Here is a 17,560-nt window from a genome sequence, read left to right as displayed (position 1 = left end):
TCCCTGGGGAGCTGGAGAGCACCAGGAAGAGCACATCCCCCATGTTACATCCCTTCTGGAGGGGAAAGAGGACGTGGGGCATTCTCTGCCTCTCCTGTTTCTGACCAGCAGTGCCCCCACCCTGTGCCCCTCCTGGTGACAGAAGAGCATTCAGAAACAACCTCACCTTGCAGAGCTGATTGAGCAGGATGTTTATTCAATGCTGTAGTGAAGAGCAAAACTCAGTACAAACATAAAACCCTCAGTGCCTTGCTCACTACTGCCCCAGCCACGGGGGAGGTCACAATCTTAGGGTAGGAGGAGGAAGGCAGAGGCTCTTCCTCTGCTGTGGGACTGGACAGAGCTGGATGCAGAGCCTGTGCACACAGGGACTCCCCTCTTTCTGGCAGTCCTGTGACAGAAAACCTGAGTACAGGGGTTTTGGACAAAGCCACAGGCACCTGCTGGAACACAGCAGGGTACAAACCCCCCTGCCCCGGGCTGCTAAAGCCATCAGTGCATGTCAGGACAGGATCTGCCAACCCTGTTGGGTTTATTTGCAACCTGAGGCAATGAGTGGCACAGACAACTGTCCCTGCTGCTCCTGGCAGAGCCCCCAATGCCTCCTCCAGCCCCTGCTTGACCCCCGAGCCAAGAGTGAGAGCCCAGCTCCCAGCAGTGACCACGGCTCCTGGGCTCAGCACCAGCCCCAGTCCTCCTGGCCAAGTCAATTCTGGGTACTTGCTGGAGAGAAAAAAGCTTTAGGGACAGAATAAATCACTTCAAGTGAGGCAGCTCCCCAGTGGGGGATCACCCAACCCCTGGCAAGGTGATCCAGGTGGGAGGAAGCTTATTCACTGTCCCTTCAGGCAGAGGAGGGCAGCATCCCTGACACCCAGGGGTGACAACCACAGCCACCCACGGGCACCTGCACCCCCTCAGGGAGAACGTACCAAGAGAACCTAAAGTGCCACAGCTGGAGCAGTATGAGAGGGAGGGGACCCTGATCCCAACACTCATCCTCACAGCTGCCCCTTGGGAAAGGGCAGCAGATCCCCTCCAGGACATCCCTGCCCCTGCCACACCTCACCCCAGTGCTGCCACACAGACAAAAAGCCAGCACGATGTCACCACCATCCCTTCCTCATCTCGTTTTTGGAAACTGGTGGTATCAACACACAGCTGCCAACACAAGGCATCAACAAGGCTGCTTGCATCCCTGGGGCCACCCAAAATGCCAGCCTGGCCCCCCAGCCCTGCCTCCCCTCTTCCTGACCCCCCCTTTTGGAGCCACGACATGGGGTGGGAGGAGGCACTCAGCACACCCAGTTGCCTGTGGAGGTTTGGGACAAACAATAACAAAACTACTGTATCAGAAGAGTCCTGCAGTAAGGCAGCACAGCACTGTGCTGTGGTTTCTGCCCAGCACTCTGCAGCTCTTGGTGAGGGCACCACGTCCCTGGCTCACACAGTACCAATGCTGGAGACACACCTTGGTCTGGTTTTGGTGACCAAAGCTCACCCAGAGCAAGCTGTGACCAAGTAGCAGCGTTCGTGAGAAGCTGTGAGGAGCCCATCTTGCAGTGACCAGCTAGGGCTGCTGCCTGCCAGGCCCAGAAGAGGCCTTCAGCTCTTCCATTCTGCCTTGGAAGCAGAAGCTCCAAGGACAAAGCGATTCCTGCTGCCAGGGTTCCTCCCGACTCAGCAGGTTGGATCTGTGTGCCCAGAGCTCATCTCTGTTGTGCAGGGCTCAAAGCTCTGCAAGCTCTAGAGGAGGTGGCTGCAGTGAGGAAGCTGCAGGAGCAGGTGGACCTGGGTTCAGCTCTTCTGGTTCAGGAGCCAGGAGAAGAGCAGTTTCCTGGGCCGGGGCTTCCTGGCCTGCTGGGCACGCACGGCACGGGGGGAACGCCAGACCTTGATGGTGGCATCATCACTGGCTGTCAGGAGCAGCTCCTGCTCCACTGGGCTGAATGCCACAGAGTTCACCACATTGTCATGCTGCAGCTTGGCCAGACAGATGTTGTAGTGCCTGTCCCAGATGTAGCCATGGCGATCCTCTGCCCCACTGCAGTGGATAAGACACCTGTAAGGATGTCACCCCAGCACCCCCAAACCTGATGTTCCCAACCCCTCTCCTTCCATGCACCTGAAAGCAGAGAGTGCCCCAGCATATGGGCCAGAGGCCCAGGCTCTGCCTGCAGCCCCATCACCCAGCCAGGCCAACTCCCTCGGGGCCCCACGAGCTGTTTGAGGAGCCTCTTCAACTTGCCCCACAACCCCAAAGATTTGTCACCTGCTGCCAAACATGCCACAGCCCCAGATTTTCCCCCCCCTCCTCACCAATTTCCTAGCAGAACCAGGGCAGACAGCATCTATCCACACCCTGTCTCTTTCCAAACTTCCCTTCCAGCACCCAGCTGACCCCAAAGCCCCATGGGGTGTAGGGTCAGGATCCTGCCCACCCCACTGCCAGGCACCTCGCTACGAAGTCCCTGCTGACATCCAGGAAGATGAAGAAGCATTCCTCGTTGGGGGTGTAGGCCCTGTGTGCTCTCAGGGCCCTTTTCACCTCCTTCATGGTCTTCAGGTCAAACACGTGCAGGTCGATCTCCTCAGCAATGGGGGGTGGCTGCATGGGGTCAGAGATGACACAGTCCCGGGGCCAGGCACGGCTGTTCACATAGAGGTACCTGGGGAGGGGAGCAGAGGGGTCACCCTGCACTTCCCTGCATGCAACAAAGCCCAAGGAGCTGTAAACACACAGGGCAGGGAGCAAGAGCTTTCCAGGCTGAAACACTGGAGCCTGGTGCTCAACCACTTTCTGCCCCTTTTGGAAAGGAAAGGGCCACCCTTGGGGCTAGGTCAAGCCTCTTTAATCCAGTTAAACCCAACTTTAGGGGTGGCAGTGTACTCATCTGCCTCAGGAACAAGACTCTCTGATATGAGCAGCTCCTTGACCCTCCTGCTCCTCCTACACTGAACCAGGCTGGGCAGTGAGAGGGAGAGAAGTGTCCCTGCAAGCTCAGAGGAGCTCAGGCCCTACAGGTGCCTGTAGTCAGACATAAACGGGATGTGAAAAAGCAGAGTACCTTGTGTCACTCACATTTCTGCTCCTGTTCCTCCCTAAAGCCCCAGAGCAGGTGTCACCTACCCCCCTCCCATGCTCACCTGTGGTCAGGGGACAGGCCCATGCCAATGATGTGCCCGTGGATGTCAATGACGTGGTCAAGGGAGTCAAAGAACTCATCCGAGCGCCTCTCCTCCCCCAGCACGGGCCCAGCTGTTGTCATCTGGTGAGGCAGGATCCTTTTAATCCCTTGGGGACAGAAAGCAGAATCAGGTGGTTCAGCAGGATGCAGACAGCAGGGCCGGTGGAAGTCCCCAGGCCATTCAGGGCTTCCCTTAGTGCTGGTCTGAAAGGAGAACTGGCTGTGCTGGCTGAGGCCCAGGACAGGGCTGCTGACCCTGTGAGGCTCCTTCAAGCTCTCCCAAGGGGTAATCCTGGCCAGGACACTGCCCTTGGGGACATCCAACCCCAGCCAGGGAGATGCCCAGCACTCAGCTGCCACCCTGTCTGGTGCAGCCTCACCCCCAGCCCACCTCCAGGTACCTCCAGCACAAGGAAGCTGCACTGGCCTGGGACACACTCTGGTTGCAGGAAGGTTTTTCTCCTCAATTAATCTTTGGGTTGGGTGACATCCAGCCTGGAGAAGGCCCAGCAGGGCTATCCCCTGCCCTGCCACGTGTAGGTGGGGGATCACCCCCAGGTAAGTTCAGGGATAGGGGGTTAAACTCAAACTGGGTTCAAGTCCTTCACAGCTTTTGAACTTCCTGACTCAGGCAGAGACATGGAATGGCTCCAGACCTCTTCCAGCTCCAGAAGTCCCAAACAGACCATCCATGGCAGCTTCCTGGAGGGCTCCTATGGGCCTCAGCAGCTCTTGGGCACACATGGGCTTAATCTTTCAAGAGGAGCTGGAAATATGGCCCATCCTGTTGCCTCCCAGTGAAATGCTCCCAAACACTCCTGGTTTCAGCCCTTCCAAGGCAGGGGAGACATCAACACTGCACCTTGAGTCCAACACCCTTCCCAACATCACTGCCTCTGAGCCCAGGCTGCTCAGGACCTTCCCTCTCCCACCCAGTGGGCACTGCCTGACACCATCCTGTGCCTCCTCCCTGCAGCACCAAGCTCAGCCCCAGGCAGCTTCACCCAGGATTACCACAGGAGCTGGAAGGACACTGCTGAAGTCTCACTGGTCAGGTGAGACCACAGGGATGGCAGCAGCTCCCATAGCAGCCCCAGCCTGGCAAGAGGGGAGTGCCACAGAGTCCCAGTGCCAGCCCCTCAGGGGAAAGCAGCTTCCACAGAGAGCCCATGGACAAACCTCCTGTTTTGCAATGACTGAGAGCTGGGAGAGGAACCAAGCCACAGCCAGGCTGTGCTGTGGACACTGACTGCCCCACTGGCACTCACCAGAGTTCAGAGTGGTGCCCCTGGACCATCCCCAGCTCTGCCCCAGCCTGCATGGCTCTAGGAGCAGCCAGGCTCAGAGGGCTGAGCCAGGGCAGGCCCAAAGTCCACCCTGCCGCCCTGGCCATGAGGAGGGAGCACAGCCCCAGGTTGCCAGAATTGCCTTTCTCTGCCTCACTGGGCTGTACAGGTGCAGGACTGACAGGAAGGTTTGGCAGAGCCTGCAGCAGCAACACGAGGCTGTAATTGTGCAAGGAGCAGAAGAACAGAGACTGTCTGGAGTCACAGAAGAGTCCTCTTGCCTGCAGCAGCTCTCCTTCCCACCCCACACTTCTCCTCATCTGTCTAGTCCTTTCCATCAACATTAAGCAGCCAAGCTACCTCCTTCTGCTCATCACAAACCTGCTGAGCCCCCAGGCTCTGCTGGTCTCAGTGCCCCAAAAACCAGACCCAGATGAGCAAGAGATGTCCCAGCCCAGGAGCAAGACAGAGGCAGAGCCTGTAGGAACTGCTTGGCACCAGCCTGGCATGGACTCACCTGCTGAAGGGGCTCAGCACCCACCATGAGGCCCCTTCAGCACCAACCCAGGGAGGTGTGGGGGGGGAGGGCAGGCAGGGCTGTGTCCAAGAGTTGATGTGATGCCAGGCTGCTCCCCCTGACCCCACCCCAGGGCAATGGGGCTGCAGCCCTTCCCCACACCCTGATCAGGGCAATCACTGCCCACATCCACCCCCTTGTGCTCAGCTCCTGGCTGATGTCCTCAAGTCAGGAGTCCCTTCTTGATCTTCTGCTCAGCCCTCATCTTTCTTGTCTGGCCAAGCACGAAGTCTGGCAGCAACACAACACCCCTCAGGGGAACACCTGTGGGCTTTGACCCCCTTCAGTGATGGGGTCACCTCAAGAGCCTCCCTGTCAGGTCCAGCAGCCTGAGCAAAGCAGCAACTCCCTCTCCCCCCAGCAGGCAGAAAATACCCCAAAGCTTTTCTGACTCCCCCAAGCCCGGGTGGAGGCCCAGGCTCTGAGCAGCCTTACCTATCTGGTGTGGGGAGTAGGTGAGGCATCCTGTGGTGAAGATTAAATACTTTGTCTTGCTGTTGCTCTCCGTGGGGAGCAGGTTGAGCTCTGGGGGTTTAGTTCTGTTACGTACAAACAGCTCAGCCACCTTTGTCTCCAGCTCTGTCTCAGTCATGGCAGGTCTGACACCCTCCATGATGTCATCAAACAACTGCTGCAGCCCAGGCTCTGCCCTCACACCCCTCTCAGCTGGCAGCTCCTGGACCGCTGGTTCTGGAGCTTGTCTGGGCCTGACCTCCTCTTCCTCACTGTCACTTCCAAGATCAAAGACTGGGCAGGTGGAGGAAGCAGCCAGCTGCTCCTCGTAGTCCAGGAGCAGGTCTGGGGAGTCATAGCGGCTGCAGTCAGCCACCATCACGGTCCGGATGGTGCTGGCATTCAGGTTCTGGATTTTGAACAGTCTCTTCACAACGTTGACATTCTCAGACTCTATGCCCTGCAAGGAGAAGGGAGAAGTGAGAAGTGAGCAGGAACCACCTCATGTTCACCCCCACGGCTCAAACTGAGAGGAGGTTTGGGGAAGGGCAGGCAGGGCTGTGTCTAAGAGCTGATGTGATGCCAGGCTGCTCCCCCTGACCCCACTCCAGAGCAATGGGGCTGCAGCCCTTCCCCACACCCTGATCAGGGCAATCACTGCCCACAGCCTTGTGCTCAGCTCCTGCCTGATATCCTCAAGTCAGGAGTCCCTTCTTGATCATTTCCTCAGCCCTCATCTTTCTTGTTTGGCCAAGCACGAAGTCTGGCAGCAACAAAACACCCCTCAGGGGAGCACCTGTGGGCTTTGACCCCCTTCAGTGATGGGGTCAAAGAGAGCAAGAGATGAGCAAGAGATCGTCTTGCACAGAGGACACCAGCCCAGGCACCAAGCCTCAGTCACAGGCAACAGGGTGCTGCAGGCAGAGCTGGGAGCCCCACGGGCAGCCCTGCAGCCACCCCCACTGCAGGTGATCAGCTGCTTGGCACTTGGCAAGAATTTCAGGAGAAGGCTCTGGGTGCAGCATGCAGTGCCATCCCTCTGGCCAAGCAGCAGTGGAGGACTCCATGCTCCTGAAGGATGCCTGTAGCATCAGGAATAGCTGGAAAGCTGCTCCCAGACACACACTGAAGGCCTCTTCCTGCTGAACTGCCTGGTCAAAGGGTTGCTCCTTTCTTTGGAGATGGAAGAGTTAATGCTGTAGTGTCAGCACAGCACAGAGGGGGCTCTGCTGCCAGAGCACTTCACCCAGGGCCAGCACCCATCATTCATGTTGAAAAAGACAAAACACCAGGACATGAAGTTGTCACACAGAGGCAAAACACAGAGAAGGGCCAGGTCTGAGCAGCACAAGTACCCAAGCAGCCAGGCCAGCACAGGCTGCTCTCTGGGTCTCAGCACAGCAGACAGGACCTGGCCCATGGGCATGACAGGGATGGGCTCAGCCCACTGACTCCTCCAGCTCCTGGACACAACACCTGGAGCTCCAGCTGGGAGAGCAGCCACTGCCTGGACATGACAGAGCACAGCTGCCCCAGGGCCAACCTCACAGTGCCAAGGGCTTCAGCAGCCCCACTGCGGTTCCACCTCTCTCCTCTTGAGCAACACATGCTCCAGGGCACTGCAGTCAAATCCTCATCCCAATTAATGGGGCAAGAGTTAATTGAGGGTGGTGATGGGACACCACAGTGGGCACCTTGGTGTTGTACCAAGGGTGGAGAAACCTCATGCATGGTTTGCCTCGAGCTCAGGCTCCTGAGGGCAAGACAGAGGAGACAAACAGGGAGGACAGGGCCACCTGTCCCCTTTCTGCCTCTTCCTCCTTCTCCTCCTCCTCCTCCACAGCACTTCCTCCCTCAGCTGGGAGCTGCACTGCCCGTGGAGCTGGAACACAGGGACCTCACCTGGAAAGCATTGTTGAGCCAGAGCACAGAGCAGGATGTTATCCTCCCGATCCGGTGCAGATTCCCAGATATCAGGTTGGTTTCATTCAGCCAGCAGCCAAACACATCATAGGGCTTGTTCCTCACCCTGGAGAGCAGAGTGAAGTTCTCTGGAAGGGAGAGGAAGGAAACCTGAGTGAGGTGATGGCTCAGAATTACAAGCGGGGTACAGAGTGGGGTGGAGAGCAGCCCTGAAGAGAAGGATTTGGGGGTGCTGATTGAGAAGGATCCCAACATCAGGCAGCCCAGAAACCCAACACTGTCCTAGGATGCATCAAGAAGAGTGTGGCCAGCAGATCAGGAGAGGGGATTCTCCCCCTCTGCTCTGCTGAAACCCCACCTCAAATACTGCATCCCTCAGTGTGTGGCACAGGGGGACTGTGGCACAGTGACAGTGACCAGTTGGGATGAGGCAGTGTCACCAAACTGCACTGGAAGAGGGGCAGCAGGAAGATGCCTCCTGAGGCCTCAGGATGGGACTGTCCCCATCTGAGCCAGAAATGGTGGGTCCAGGACACAGGCAGGTAACACTTGTCACTGAGAGCAGAAGTGAGAATAAACAGACGTCACACTGCCCTTGGGTGACAACAGAGTGGCCCAGGCAGAGCTAAGGCTGTTCACAAGGTCTTCCCTCCAGAACTGTGACTGGGGAGCCCTTTGCTTGTTCTGCCTTCTTGCCATGCAGCTGAGGGGAACCAGCACCCACCACTGCCCACCCCCCAGTAAGGAGGTGAGGGTGGCACCTACCCATGCTGATGACAGCAATCTCTCCTGAGGAGGAGTTGTGAGGCCCCACAAAGACCCCAGACACCAGGAGGAGGGAGTCATCAGAGTTGAACTGGGAGAACTGTGTGTAGCTCCAGTTGTAGGGCCTCATGTTGGAGCTGTGCTGCAGGGAGATGTCCAGCTCATTGCTCCAGATCTGCAGACAGATGGACAAAGAGTCAGGAAGCTGCTGAGAAGCCTGAGAACAGTTCTGCTTCATCTGTCCCCAAACATTCACCAGGGCAGGAAAAAAAAAAAAATCCAACATGAAAGATCCTATTTCCCTGCCTCATCTCCCTGTCAGCCCCCTGACAGAAAGTGGCCAGCAGCTCTGACCAGTGGCCAGCAGCACTGACCAGTGGCCAGCAACCAGGAGGGGCTCAGGCAGGGACTGGCAGTGCCACTTGCCAGATGGGTTTGTCTGCACAGTCAGAGAGATTTCTCCCAGGATAACTGCTCATTAATTCCTGCAGATCATTATCTCCATGGTTTGTGTTGGATCCCCAATCCAATGGGACTGATTTGGGCCCAGAGAGCCCAAGTGCCTCGAGTGGACCTGGAAGCCACAGCCCTCAAGGCTCTGTGTGCAGGACTCATCAGTTCTGGAGCTCTGAGAACAGCACCTGCAGGAACTGGCCCAAGTGTCTTCTCCAACCAGACTCTTTTCCTTGGAGCCCAGGGACAGGATAAGGGGAATGAGCTGGAACACAGAAAATTCCAGCTGAACAGGGGGGAAACTTGCTGTGAGGGTGACAGCACTGGCACAGGCTGCCTGGACACCCCCCTGTGCAATGTGCTGTAGCTGAATCTGCTCCAGCAGGGGACAAAATGGTCTGCAGAGATCACCCAGTTCACACTTCCAAACCCCACCACGCTTTTTGCTCTCCTTTGTCAGACACTCAGCCCCACTAAATCTGAGCTGAGGGAGCTGGGCAGGGGAAGGGAGGGGCTGCTTTACCTTGACTGTGCAGTCTTTGGAGCACGATGCAAACAAAGAGCCAGAGTGGGAGAAGCTGAGGTGCAAAACCTGGTCATTGTGCTCCTTCAGGGCCTGCACCTCCACGCAGGGGATGGTGTCATAGAGCCTCTGGAACTCCTCATACCAGGAGACAGCAGCTGTGAGACACAAGCAGGGACATGGGAGAAGAGTGTAAGGGGAGGGAAGTGACAGAATTGGCCCAAACACAGAATTCAGACTTTAACAAAGCTGCATGACTGCTGCAGGCTGTGCCAGGAGCAGCCCAGGGCCCCGTGGCTCCAGCTGCGCTCAGGTTTCTCTCAGTAGCTTCCCCACTCCCACACACAATCTTTTCTTCCAGCAAACACAGAGCTCCAGAGGATGCCACCACGTTGTAAACCAGTGCAGCCAGTGCAGGAGACACCAGCAGCACAGCTGTGAGGGAGCAGACAAAAAGCTTCGCTCTGCAGAACTGAGCAGCATGCAGACAAACCTGTCAGGTGACAAGAGGGGAGGTGGCTCCACTCCCATCACCTTGTCTAGCACAGAATTAATAAATGTGTGCTAGAGAGAAAGGGTATGAGAGCAGGGAAAAAAAACCAAAAACCATCTCTGTGAGAAAAGAGATTTAGAGAACTCCCAACTGGGAACAGAGGAGCTTGGAGCAGAAATCACATTGATTGATGGCCAATAAAAAGACAAATAAAGAAGATTCTGAGTGCAGGGCCAGTAAGGCAGCCAGCAGACGTCCTGCAGCAGCAGATCTCAAGGATGCAAAGAGGATCAGACATGGATATGGATAAGGGCCAATTTCCCTGGTTATGCTGAACAGGACTGAAGGGAACTTTTGTGGAACTTGCTGCAGGCCAGGGGACACTAGGGGACACCAGGAGGCACCAGGGGATACCAGGGGACTCCTGCAGGCAGGGGGCAGCTTGCTGCCAGGACACCCCTCTGCTCCTCACTGCCAGGGCACTTCCTCCCCCTTTGGCTCTCCCTGTTCCAGCTCATCTGATTGGGAAGCAGCCTGGACAGATCCCACCCAGCCAGGGAATCCCAACATTGTCCCTGAGAAGCCCCACTGGATATCATTCCCCAAAGCACAGAGGGCCAGGAATTACCCCAGAGTCTGCTCAACACAGCAGCCCCTCAGCTCCCACCCCCTGCCCCAGGAGCTGAGCTCAGGGGGAGCCCCAGTACCACTGAGTTACACTGAGTGCTCAGCCCCAGACAGGGCTAAAGCACAGGGCTGGCAGCTCCCTAACATTCCAGGAGGCTGGAAATGATGGAGCTTGGTCAGAAACTCCAGATTAATCCTGCAGACAACATTCCCAACCCTGTGGAGCTCCTTGGGGCTGTCCAAGTGAAGTCACACAGCCCAAGTCACCCCATCCACACCCTACGTCCTCTCAGAGTCCCCTTCTGAGCTGGTGCTTCCCCCCCACTCCTCATCCTTGCTGGCTCTTCCCATCCTGCTGGGGCAACTGTAGCTCCAGGTCAAGGAGCCAATTCCCTCCTGCACCCCTCCTTGGGAGGAGGATGGAGCAGAGCTCTGTGCCACACACCAGGAATGGCTCCCCAGGCTCCCAGAGGGCCCTGCCATGGCTCATGGATTGTCCCAGGACCTCATGGTTTGTCCCAGGGGTGTCACCAAGCCCCAGACACTCAGCAGGAAGCAGAGCTGTGCTGGTGCCACTGTCAGGCTGGGCTGAGGGGTGATTTTCCTTCTGCAAGCTGAGGCCAAGATCCATCCCCAGCTGTGATCACAGAAGGGCTCAGCTGCTGCCCCCAGCACCTGCAGGAGGACACAGCCACACACACCTCACCTCATCACATCCCCCAGCAGGCTGCAGCCCTCTGGAAACCTCTGATCAGGTAATTGGGACGTGCAGCTCTTCCCAGTTGGGATGAGGAAGGGCCAGATCCCAAAACACAGCCCAGCTGGAAGGTGCTGATCAGGAAAAGCCAGCACAGAGTCCCCCCAGGCTGGCTGGCAGCAGAGCTGGTGACTCACTGCGTCTCCTGGGGATGTCCCTCAGCAGCTGGGCTCTGCAGCACCTGCCCAGAGAGCTCACAAACCACCTCTCTGTCAGAGAACACGGGAGCTGAGCCACTTCCAGCTCTCTGATGCCCCTTCCTAAAGGGTTTGGGCAGTTCCAGAGGCTTTGGGGGGCCAAGCCAAGCCTGAGGAGTGTCCCCTGATAAGAGTTTGGTGGCTCCAGAAGACACCAAGAGAGAAAAGCTGGAGCAGCAGCAGAGGGGAAGGGGGAAAGAGGGAGGAGAGGGGGAAGAGAGGGGGGAGAGAGGGGGAAGAGAGGGGGAAGAGAGGGGGAAGAGAGGGGGGAGAGAGGGGGAAGAGAGGGGGGAAGAGAGGGGGAAGAGAGGGGGAAGAGAGGGGGAAGAGAGGGGGAAGAGAGGGGGGAAGAGAGGGGGGGAAAGAGGGGGGAAGAGAGGGGGGAAGAGAGGGGGGAGAGAGGGGGGAAGAGAGGGGGGAAGAGAGGGGGGAAGAGAGGGGGGAAGAGAGGGGGGAAGAGAGGGGGAAGAGAGGGGGAAGAATTTTCCCTCCTGGGCTCCCCGATCAGGAGCCTCCTTGGGCGGCCAGAAGCACCGGGGCGAGCAGCCCCCCATCCCTCTGGGACCTCCCCGTCCCGCAGCAGCCCCGCAGCCCTTGCCCATGCCCGCAGCTCACCTGGGTGCCGGGGCACCTCCCGGGACACGCGGTAGTAGCGGTAGAAAAGCTCCTTCCAGAGGAATTCGTCTCGGGCTACGGCTCGCCACTGCTGGCAGACCAGCCCCGCCGCCAGCACGTCTACGTGGTCCAGGTAGAGGAAGATCTCGTACAGGACGCTGTCCGGGAGCAGGGGGCCGCCGCCCGCCTCCATCGTGTCATTCTGCCGCCGCGCCTGCAAGCAAATGCCGGTGAGGCCCGGACCGGCCCGCGGGCCCGCACCGCCGGCCCCTCGCCCGCCCCGGAGGGCCCACGGCCGCTGTAGGAATGGGGTTGGGGGGGATACAAGCGGCCCGGGCCCCGCAGAACCCCCGGTCCGGTCCCGTCCGGTCCCGTCCCCACCGGCACCTCGGCGGCTCCGTTGCCCCCGCCCGGCACTTCCGGCCCGGCCGCGGGGCCGCTCTGGGCTCTCCTCTCGGTGGTTCCCCCGCCCTGCGCCAATCACCGCCCCGCTCTCCGCCCCAGACCTGACGCATCCACCTCCGAGCTGCCCTGCGCGCCAGGCGCGATCTGACGAGCGCTGCGCCATCGCTCCGCAGCCCGGGGCTCCGCCCCCCGTCGCGTCACCGGCACCCCCGGGACCCCCCGGGATCGGGCCCCGCAGCCCCCGATGTCCCCGCAGCCCCCGATGCCCCCCATGTCCCCGAAGCTCCCGCTGTCCCTGATGTCCCCGCAGCCCCCATATCCGCACCCCCTGATGTCACCGGAGCTCCCGCTGTCCCCCATGTTCCCGCAGCTCCCGCAGTCCCCCATGCCCCTGCACCCCCCGATGTCCCCGCAGCCTCCGCAGCCCCCGATGTCCCCGCAGCTCCCGCCTCGGGACGAGCCCACTGGCACCCGCAGCCTCCGGCCCGACCCGCCGGACCTGTCCCTGTCCCTGACCCCATCCCTGACCCCATTCCTGACCCCATCCCTGTCCCCGTTCCTCCCTCCCGGCACCATTCCCACCCTCCTGGCCCCGCCGCTTCCCGGCAGTGTCCCCATGGCGTCCCCGGGCACCCGACTGCTCCTCGCCCTGCTCCTCACGGTCCCCCCGGCGTGGGGACAGGGGCGACGGCAGCGGCCACCCCGTCCCCAGAGTCCTTTGGAGGCGGTGGGGGCTCAGGAGGGGCTCAGCCTCTCTCAGGTGAGGGTTCGGGGGGTGCTGGGGACCCCCCTGGGGCTGGGACACTGCCAGGGTTGCTCCAGTCTGTCCCTGCCTGTCACCCCCCGGCTGTCACCTTGTCCCCCGTCCCGTCTCCTTCCTGTCCCTCTCTGGGAATGGCAGCCTGGGACATCGGGGGGATGCCTCAGACACCCCCTCCCCTGCTCCCCTCTGTCCCCGTGTCCCCCCGTGCTGTGCCACTTGTCCCCTGTTATCACACCGAGGACTCTGGGCAGAGCTGCCAAGTTTGGGGTGCTCGGGGCAGGGCTGGGGGGGGTGACACCCCGGGGGTGCTGACCTGTCAGGAGGTGATCCCGCTGTCCTTGCAGCTGGCAGGGAAGTGGTTCCTGGTGGGAATGGCCTCATCCTGCAGGGACCTGGCGGAGCAGAGCCACCGGCTGCAGGCCACCACGGTGACAGTGACTGTCCCCGATGGACACAGCATGGACATCAGCACCTTCAGGAAGCTGTGAGTGACACTTGGGACACAGACAGGGACAGGGACACTGCCGGCGAGTCAGAGCAGGGACCGTGCCCTGAGCAGAGACCCCAAGGAGGTGTCCTGGAGCAGGGAAGTGGCTTGGGAATGTCCTCTGGGATGCTCTGTGGTGGAAGCCCTGGCCACAGTGGGCTGGCACCCTGGCACCCACACGGCCACCAGCCTGGGGTGGGGGTGGTGGGGAGCAGCCAGGCTGGGGAAACTGAGGCACTGAGCAGGCTCCATGGGTGCTCAGCCAGGGGTTGGCTCTCAGGCCCATCCCAGCAGGAGTCTGGCAGAGGAGAGGGGGGGGTTCAGCACCCCCGTGGGGTCTGTGGGGCTGAGCCAGGCTCAGAGCTGCAGGGAGGGGACAGGGACCACTTGGGTTCCACTTCTCTCTGTGTCTCCATGGGGTTTGGGACAGCCCTTTGCAGCATCTACACTGGGGAGCAAACAGAGTCCCAGGAAAACAGGGAAACAGGAAAATAGGTCCTGGGGGTGTGTGTGTTGTCCTGGCCGGGGGACAGGCAGGGAGCCAGGGGGGGCAGATCCTGCCCTGATGGCTTTTCCTCTGCCCCTGCAGGGAGGGGATGTGCTGGGAGATCCGGCAGCGTTACCACCCTGCCCAGACCCCCGGGCACTTCTTTCCTCAAGGGTGAGTGGTGGTGGTGGGGCTGAAGGGGCAGTGGATTGGGAGCTCTGGTGGCACTGTGGTGCTGGTGCCCTCCTCCCATTATGTCTCAAAGGTCCCCAGCATCAAATGCCACCACTGGGAACACTGTGGGATGGTGGCCTCTGGCAGAGCCCGGTGTCCCCTGAGCCTGCACCTGCTCTGTGCCTGATTTTCACCCCTTGTACCATGGTGAAATGAGGCACTGGGATGGTACTGGGGCTCACTAGGGCTAAACCAGGGTTAACGGGGTCTCCCCCAGGCCGTGGCTATGGCAATAAGGTGGATGTGGTGGTGGCTGAGACAGACCACAGCAGCTATGCCATCCTCTGCTACCAGAAGGGACAGAGCATCTCAGTCAAGCTCTATGGTAGGTTGGTGCCTGGGGTCTGGGATGACAGAGGGGTAGGACCCCCCTGCTGGGCTCAGGGGATGCCAGAAGCAGGGATGGGACATCCCCATGGGGTCCTGTCCCTACATGAGGGGACGGGACAGGAAGGTTCCTCCCCAGATGCTGTGGGGGGAAAAGAGGAAACCAACCTCTCAGAGCCAAAAGCCCCCTTGGCCCTGAGTTTTGCTGCAGGGGGCACAGGGGGGGGTTTGGGGCAGAGCTGAAGGCCACTGACAGTGTCACCCTCTCCTCACAGGACGGAGCAGCCAGGTCAGCAATGCTGTGGTGGAGAAGTTTGAGCAGCGTGTCAGGGCTGTGGGGCTGAGTGAGGATGTAACCTACTATTTCCCATATACGGTGGGTGGCACAGAGCCCCCCTGGAGCAGGGGCACCCACAGCCTGTGCTGTGCCCAGGAAGGACCTGGGGCTGGGGGTGGGGTGTGCCCCTTCAGAGTGGGGAGGGGGAGGCACAGCCACTGGGGTTGGAGCAGCTTGTGCCCCGTGTCACCCACAGCAGGGCCATTTGTGGGGTCTGTCCCCATGCTGTGGCCACCCCAGGGACAAGGTTGTAAGGACAGGGCTGTGCCCCACAGTGTCCCTGGGGTGCAGGGGTTGTGCTGAGTGCCCCAGCAGGGTGACCACCCCAGGCTCTCTCTCTTGCAGGGTTTTGCGACTCTGCAGATGAGTTTCACATCCTCGATGGTGAGTTGTGGATCCCAGGAGGTGCTCTGGGATCTTAGGCACAATGTGGGTTTCTCCTGCCCTGGCTGTGGGGTGGGCACCTTTACTGGGGTGAGTGCTGGTCTGGGATGAGGTGTTCTGGGACAGGGACACCCTGGGGTCAGGGCTGGGAACAGATTTATCACTTCTGGATGGTGCTTTGGGAGGCAGAGGTGGGTCTCCAGCTCTGGTGAGGGGCTCAGACTTCTCCCCAGCCCCTTGGCATTTCCCTTCCCTTCCAGAAATGAAACTGTAGGTGCAGAGAGTCCACATGAAGTCCACAGAGCATCATCAGCCACCCACATCCACACAGGACACAGCTGGCACTTGCTGCTGCCTCCCAGCCCTGTGGAACTCACCAGCTCCTCCAGCTGACCCTGTCCTGTGCCCCCACAGCTTTGGGACATCCCAGTGCCCTGCAGAGCCCACAACACCCCAATAAACACCTTGTAGAGGGTCTGTGTCCAGGAAAGTCACCCCTCGAGGGAGCTGCTCCAGCAAGGCCAGTGCTGCTTCCACCCCTGGATTGCCCCAGCGTCCTGTGCCCCCTCCTCCTCCCCTTAGCCTCACCACAACTATGGGGTAAGGAGGCAGCAGCCAGTGGTCCTAATTTCCTTTTGGGTTGTCTTGTTGGTGAGTGAGGGAAAGTCCCAAGCACTCAGCATTGTCTGGGGAAAACCCTCGGTGCCTGGGGGGCTGTAGGGATCAGCACAGGAGCAGAACCTTCCCCCAGGACAAGGTAGGAGATTCCAAAGAAGGAAACTTGAGCCCCGTGGAAGTCCTGCTTCATGTCACAGGGCTTCTGGAGCTGTGAAATATCCCAGTCCCTGAAACAGCCCCTACTCCTGACCACATTCCCCAAGGGCCAAACCCCTGCCTGTGAGGGCTTCCCAAAGGCAGGAACCCCCTTTGCATCCTCTGAGCAGGGGGCAGGAGCTGCAGGGGCTTGGGGTTTGGTGCAGGCAGGGCAGAGGGGCTGCACCACTCACCCCGGAGCTGCAGCCCCTGGCAGGACCCCTCTTTGTGTCCTTTCTGTCCATCCCGGCTCAGCTCAGGGATCTCAGGGTTACTTTGGATGTCTGGGGCAGGCTGGGGGGAGGGAAGGGTGTGGGAAGCAGCCCCCTGCCCAGCCCCCTGCCACATCCCTCTGCCTGCCAGGCTGGAGTTTTGCAATCCTGGCGGGAACTGGTAACACATGTTTTTTATCAGGGAATTATGCAAGGGACAGTCAGGGACCGCACGTGACGGGGCCACAGCCACCCCCTTCCTGCTGCCCACGTGCAGGGACGTGTGTCTGGATGTGCCCCCAGAACCCCCAGGTTCTCTGTGTCCAGCAGAATCGGGGTGCTCTTGGATTGTGGGTCCCACTCACTCTCGGCCCTGCACCCCCCAGGCAGCTGGAGGGTGGGGGGAGCTGTGCTGGGTGGGGAGGGGAGAGCCCTGACCCCCTGCCCAGCTCAGCCCAGTGTGTGTTTACCTGGTGTGAGCCCATTCCTGGGCTACCAACACCCAGGTTGTGCCAAGGGTCTGCGTCCAGGCACCTCTGTGACCCACAGCCCAGGTACATCCATCCTGCCCATGCCTCCCCCAACCCCAACAGCCTGCCCCACACCATGGCTGCTGCTCCCCTGCTCTTGAGCTTGCACCCAACTTTGCCACCACCAGGAGCCCAAGCACCTCCTGAGCACCCCCTCCTGTCAGCAAGGAGGGAATTGTGGACACCTGGAGTGGTGTCCACAGGTGACCCATGGATCCTCTGTCCCCCTGCAGAGTCTGCTCCCAGCATCCTGCACTCTGAGGGGGGGCTCAGACAGGGTTAAGCCCCCAGCCCAGCATGCGGGGAGGCCCCAGGCTGGGCTCTCGTGATGCTGGGTTCTTCCTGGCTCAGCTTTTGTTTTGTTTTAATAAATCCGTGTAGCTGGGGCTGGCCAGGCCCTCAGTGCAGGGTGTGGGGGGGCAGGGGGGGCACGCAGCAGGGAGAGGGGAAGGGAATGTGCTGGGGCAGGGAGAGGGGGGGTGGGGGGGCTGCCATAGGAGAAATCCAGCTGTTGTGAAAACAGGCTCCTTACGTAAGGAACTTTGGCAGGGCTGTGCCGTGGGGAGAGCCAGCAAACACAGCCAGCCCTGCCCCAAAACCCTGCCAGAACCAGGGGTGCTCTGCCCACACCCACCCAGCCCCCAGCCCTCACCCTGAGGGTGTTCAGGGTGTCCCCAGATTAAGGGGGGACAGCTCAGCACCCACTGGTGACCTCAAAACAAGA

General features: G+C 59.9%; 2 protein-coding genes across 3 annotated transcripts; one reads left to right on the top strand and one right to left on the bottom strand.

The window, feature by feature from the left end:
* Nucleotides 1-167: 167 nt before the first annotated feature.
* On the bottom strand, nt 168-13,387 carry FBXW5 (F-box and WD repeat domain containing 5). 2 transcript variants are annotated; one of them, XM_030461384.1, is made up of 9 exons: nt 13,339-13,387; nt 11,858-12,071; nt 9,169-9,326; nt 8,193-8,367; nt 7,407-7,555; nt 5,487-5,964; nt 3,148-3,295; nt 2,457-2,669; nt 168-2,044 (listed from the first exon to the last, which is right to left on the bottom strand). In XM_030461384.1, the coding sequence occupies exons 2-9, from the start codon at nt 12,048-12,050 to the stop codon at nt 1,798-1,800; spliced, it is 1,761 nt and encodes a 586-aa protein (XP_030317244.1). In that variant the 5' UTR covers nt 12,051-12,071; nt 13,339-13,387; the 3' UTR covers nt 168-1,797. The 2 variants fall into 2 exon arrangements, with proteins under 2 accessions (XP_030317244.1, XP_030317243.1); XM_030461383.1 differs by lacking the exon at nt 13,339-13,387 and adding an exon at nt 12,245-12,328.
* On the top strand, nt 12,547-15,734 carry C8G (complement C8 gamma chain). The gene is made up of 7 exons (XM_030461390.1): nt 12,547-13,022; nt 13,370-13,509; nt 14,102-14,162; nt 14,441-14,558; nt 14,836-14,936; nt 15,243-15,281; nt 15,542-15,734. The coding sequence occupies exons 1-7, from the start codon at nt 12,561-12,563 to the stop codon at nt 15,545-15,547; spliced, it is 927 nt and encodes a 308-aa protein (XP_030317250.1). The 5' UTR covers nt 12,547-12,560; the 3' UTR covers nt 15,548-15,734.
* Nucleotides 15,735-17,560: the final 1,826 nt, after the last annotated feature.

The sequence above is a fragment of the Calypte anna genome, chromosome 17 (assembly GCF_003957555.1).
Source record: "Calypte anna isolate BGI_N300 chromosome 17, bCalAnn1_v1.p, whole genome shotgun sequence".
NCBI lineage: Eukaryota > Metazoa > Chordata > Aves > Apodiformes > Trochilidae > Calypte > Calypte anna.
This window is presented reverse-complemented; position numbering and strand designations above follow the sequence as displayed.

What these genes read in the sequence shown, in the direction of transcription:
- FBXW5 (XM_030461384.1), bottom strand. Translation starts at nt 12,050, where the DNA reads ATGGAGGCGGGCGGCGGCCCCCTGCTCCCGGACAGCGTCCTGTACGAG. An exon ending in GATTGCTGTCATCAGCATGG is followed by an intron (nt 7,556 to 8,192) that starts GTAGGTGCCACC and finishes TCTCCCTTCCAG; the next exon opens with AGAACTTCACTCTGCTCTCC. An exon ending in CTACTCCCCACACCAGATAG is followed by an intron (nt 3,296 to 5,486) that starts GTAAGGCTGCTC and finishes TCTGTCCCCAAG; the next exon opens with GGATTAAAAGGATCCTGCCT.
- C8G (XM_030461390.1), top strand. Translation starts at nt 12,561, where the DNA reads ATGTCCCCGCAGCCCCCATATCCGCACCCCCTGATGTCACCGGAGCTC. An exon ending in CCCAGACCCCCGGGCACTTC is followed by an intron (nt 14,163 to 14,440) that starts TTTCCTCAAGGG and finishes GGGTTAACGGGG; the next exon opens with TCTCCCCCAGGCCGTGGCTA. An exon ending in CATCTCAGTCAAGCTCTATG is followed by an intron (nt 14,559 to 14,835) that starts GTAGGTTGGTGC and finishes CTCTCCTCACAG; the next exon opens with GACGGAGCAGCCAGGTCAGC.